Source organism: Limulus polyphemus, unplaced genomic scaffold (genome assembly GCF_000517525.1).
Source record: "Limulus polyphemus unplaced genomic scaffold, Limulus_polyphemus-2.1.2 Scaffold988, whole genome shotgun sequence".
NCBI lineage: Eukaryota > Metazoa > Arthropoda > Merostomata > Xiphosura > Limulidae > Limulus > Limulus polyphemus.
This window is the reverse complement of record NW_013666598.1, coordinates 256,845-261,636: the sequence shown is the minus strand read 5'-3', so window position 1 is coordinate 261,636 and position 4,792 is coordinate 256,845. Positions and strand designations below refer to the sequence as shown.

The 4,792-nt window shown below is 31.9% G+C and overlaps 1 protein-coding gene across 1 annotated transcript in view; it reads right to left on the bottom strand.

The window, feature by feature from the left end:
- The window catches only part of LOC106461569 (transient receptor potential-gamma protein-like), a 61,131-nt gene that overhangs the window by 26,243 nt on the left and 30,096 nt on the right, over positions 1-4,792 (bottom strand). Inside the window, exon 6 of the mRNA XM_013921406.2 lies at positions 3,078-3,312. Coding sequence (XP_013776860.1) covers positions 3,078-3,312 — 235 coding nt within the window. The remainder of the gene's footprint in view (positions 1-3,077; positions 3,313-4,792) is intronic.

The window sequence follows — 4,792 nt, the reverse complement described above, 5'->3', positions numbered from 1 at the left end:
TTGTTCTTTAGTTGTTTTAGTTCCTTCCTTAACGTAACTAACGTAGTTAGTTAGTGTCGTAACGAAAGTAAGTAAGTAGTACTACTACTACTATATATATATATATATATATATATAGGAGTGTATTTCCAACATGCTAATGTCATGAGCTTAACTACTCCAACTTCTTCGCGTTCAACAAATATACATATCAACAGTTTTGCCAGATTCTCTACAAACAGCAGAAGTACATTCAGCTTGCGGTAAATAGGGACAAATTATCTTAATATGAAAACGTTTAATTTATGTATGAATTCCCTAACATAAAATTATCATAGATCTGTATCTGTATCATCACCCGCAAAAAACTATTTCGTTGTTACTGTAGAATTATGGATATAAGTTAAACACTTTATATGTCAAGCTGACACTGGTAATCTCCAATTGGCAGAAAACTAATACAGGTATATCAGATCACGAATGGCCTCTTGAAACTATGGTTTAATGTTTCAACTGAGCCTAAAGGATCAATAAGGTTCGGAAGATAACCATGAGTAACTTGCATGCGGATTTGGAGTTAATCCATCTTTCTAGAAAAAATCTCAAGTAAATTTATTGAAAATGGGATCATTATGGGCTTAAAGCAAGAAAAAACATGAAATCAAAACAATACTGAATGGCAGTAATTATACAAATATAACGTATATATATTTACAATATTGTATTAAACAAACTTTAAACATTCGTTTTGAATTGATTAGCTACGATGTATGGTTGTTTTGACAAAAAAAATTAATGCTGATGATAAATCTCGATAATAAGCAATTTTTAAAGTTGTATATTTAAAACATTTTGTGCTCAGAAAGACACAGTATACCATTTTACCTTAATACCCGCGATTAGCATTAGCAGAAAGAGTAAAACTGCTACATGAGAGTTACATGAAAATACAATAACCTGAATTTCAACAGAGCTGTAATCTGGATTATCTTTATGACAGCAACCAAACCTTCAACACCACACCTGTTTACACCGAATATATTCTCAGTTATTTTAACATAAAAACTTTCAAAGCTGTCATAACAATGCTTTGAACCAGAATTATTTTCTTCCATATAATAATTATAAAATAATTTGGAGAGTGAGCCTAATCTGTTTTTGTTTTTTTGCCACTATGCATTAATCTTTCCTCCCTATCTTCTCCAATTAGCCTAAATTAGTGCTTATTTCCTAATGGTTAGTTTCCGAGTGAGTTAAGAAAAAGGTCAAACTCCTGTGACAGAGAAACTGTCGACTGTTGTAAGTTCTTCTCCTTTATGTAAAGATAAATATGCCTGCGTCATTTCCTTTTCCTATTTCTGGCTCCTTTGTTAGTTTTTTCCGCATTATATATGGAAATACTCAACCAAAATATATACATTCACGAAGTATCTTGCAAGTGAGTAACGATACTTCTTGGATTTGGAAACAAATATTCCCTACCCTAGTCGACCATTCTAAGAATATCTTTATTAATTATGTTTCCAATAGAGTAGAAATTTAATTAAAAATCCCTCTTGGATGCATCAGCTAAGATTCCTGCTAATGTAAATGGATGGGCTTATTACTTGAAGGTTTACGAGCAAACTAAATAACAGTTTGAATTCCCCAAAGAAACACTGCATTTCCTTATCTTCCAGTAAGATATACCTTAATGATTTTACCAATACACAAACCACAGGAGGAAGAGAAGAAATACATTTTTAGACTGCTAATCAGTAACTGACAAACTATTTGATATTCAAATTTACCACGCAGCAGTGATTTTTCAATTCTTAATACCTGCTGCCAGTACTTAGCTTTTTTTTTCGTCTTATTTTCAAATAACTACCAGTTACAACTATTTAATTTCGGTCTAATAAATTTTTGTTTTGGCTTTATTAGTTTTGACTTGATACATTGATTTATTTTTAGCTAATTTATCTATTATTCCTCTTTTTCTTTTTTTCTTTTCTTCTATGCCGAACAGAAGCAACCGCTATTAACATAACACAAAATAGTGGATTTTTTTGTAACGTCTAAAACTATCTTTTAAAATTTTTAAGATATGTAAGTTTCTTGTACAATTGTACGAAACTGTAACAAAAATATGTTGTCATGTTTTAGTTTTATGTATTTTTTACTCTAAGTATTTACTTACTAACGTCGTAAACAACGTCGGTGTTATGGTTTTGGGAAAATGTGCCGTGTCAGACATTGCTGAGTACAGACTTTTCTATAGGATTAACTTTTCTAAACGGCGAATTTTTCCACGAAACGTGTTCCGGGTACACTGTGCTTTTACGCTGAGCTAAAACGCTAACATCTCGTTTGTGTTATGCAATAAACTGATTTAGTTTTATTTTAATTCTAACCTAAATACATTTATTGTCATGTTGCTAACCTCTAAATAAAAAATACGCCTTTAAGAACATTATAAAATTTAAAATGGAATTTTTTTTCAAAAAACCGCTGCAGTTAGCTTGATTAGCAGTAGTTTCTCTTTTACAGGTCATCCGATTTCTTTGAAACTAGGAAAAAATCAACGACTTAAAGTGGTTATTGGTTTTACATAGATGTGAGAAACAGAAGAAAAAAATCAATAGATTATTACTTCAGGAAAGGATACTAAATGCCAAGAGACACTTTACTGCGAGTTACAGCAAAAGTTACTGAGAAACTTTACTGCGAGTTACAGCAAAAGTTACTGAGAAACTTTACTGCGAGTTACAGCAAAAGTTAACTCGCGAAAGGAGAGAGCTAACGACTATTTGTAAAATAATGATAACGAACTTACACCGTTAACAACAGACCTGAGATGAATTGATGCAATTTCTTTCACAGAGCATTTTACGACTCCTGAGGCTTAGAATATAAATCTTATTGTTAACATAATTCATTCTGATTTCGACAGTGACAGCTAGATTTAAAGATAAACCTTAGTAATTAACTTGGACCTATATACATATAGTAGTATCTATTAATCAGTCTAGTTTTAAGTAGATTTAGATTTTCGTTATTCAATCTTAATAACATTAATAAACTAGATTGAGCTAAGTACTATATATATATATATTTACATAAGAACGTGACGTAAGAAGCGGAGTGGCAGATGAATTTGATGAAAGGCCGACGTATGGTTCGGCCAAAGCGGGAGTGAGGAGCTAAAATATAGGCCGTTGAGTAGAGAGGGAAAAGAGCTCCAATCCGGAAGATTTCCAAGGCTTGAAAGACAACGTTCTTCCGCCGAAACCCAGGTAGACCTTCGTACCAGATAGACGCTAGAAGCTGCTGGACGTTGGGGTGGGCGCAGAACTGGAAGGCGAGATAGAAATTAACTATTCCTTTGTTTTAAACTTGGTATAACAGTGCAAATCATAGAAATGTAAAGCAGCTGTGAGATTCAGTTTCCATCATAACCATATAAAGGAACAAAAAACCCAAAAATTCATTCATTTTAATAAATATTTTCTTAATGTTTATTCATTAATTTCCAGAGTCAGAAGAAATGGCCATAATGTATAGTATTACTACGATGAAATTATTACCCTGCCCATAAAGAGACAGGGGAGTTATTTGGTTCTCATTTGTATCTTAAAGTTTGCGTGTGTTTATCTTCTCAAAGTCTATCTTAGCAGGTGTAGCAGTGCTGTTGTTTCCAACAGGACACAGATTAGCATATGTTAAAAAAGAGCAAAATGAAAACTGCTTTTAAATTAGGAGGTCTAACTACTTTGTTTTAATAAAAAGTGTTACTGACAACTGGCTTTGTATGTTTATACGTGTAACATATATTTGTCCATTTTAGTAATTATCATTATACTGCTTGTATATATATCATTACATAAAGCACAGTTGATAATGTTACCCTAAATACCACTCTAAGTTAACTTTAACTATGTCCATTCAATAACATTTCTTGATAGAGTAGTATTTTTCGAAAAGTTTCAGTGCAGGGAAACTACAATAATTAAATAGGTTTTAATGCAAAGTATTTTCTGATAACATAACATAATTATAAAGATGATGTGATATCGTAACAAAATAAGACTGATAATATAACATAATTAAAAGATATGTGATACCGTAACAAAATAGGACTGATAATAATTTTAATCGCATCCTTTTTTTACTGGATTAGTATGGGCTTCCAGTACAGTGTATAATAGCTTTTCAATTGCACACCGATGCCGACGAGGTCTTTCGCACTCTACCAACACACGATTAACCGTCTATACTTCACCAGCTTAGGCATTATTCATTAAATATGAGTTACTTAAGATTTTCATATAAGTTCTCTACTAGAAGCTTGAATATAACAAACAACAACAAATCGATAATCATCATAGTTAGTGTGATAATGTTTTGGTGGACTGGTTGTTTTGGATATTCACTATATGCTCTGGCCGTCCCTAATTTTGAACTGATAGGCTAGAGGAAAAACCGCTTGTCAATAGCAACCACCGCCAATTCTTGGCTGCTCTAGTCTAATAACAGAACTGAAACATCATCTTATGTATTTGTATTCAGATATATATATGTATTCAGTTAAACTTGTATTCAGCTACATACATGTAATCAGTTATACTGGTATACAGATATATATATGTATTCAGTTAAACTTGTATTCAGCTACATACATGTAATCAGTTATACTTGTATTCAGATATATATATGTATTTAGTTACACTTGTATTCAGCTATGTATATGTAATCAGCTATACTTGTATTCAGCTATGTATATGTAATCAGCTATACTTGTATTCAGCTATGTATATGTAATCAGCTATACTTG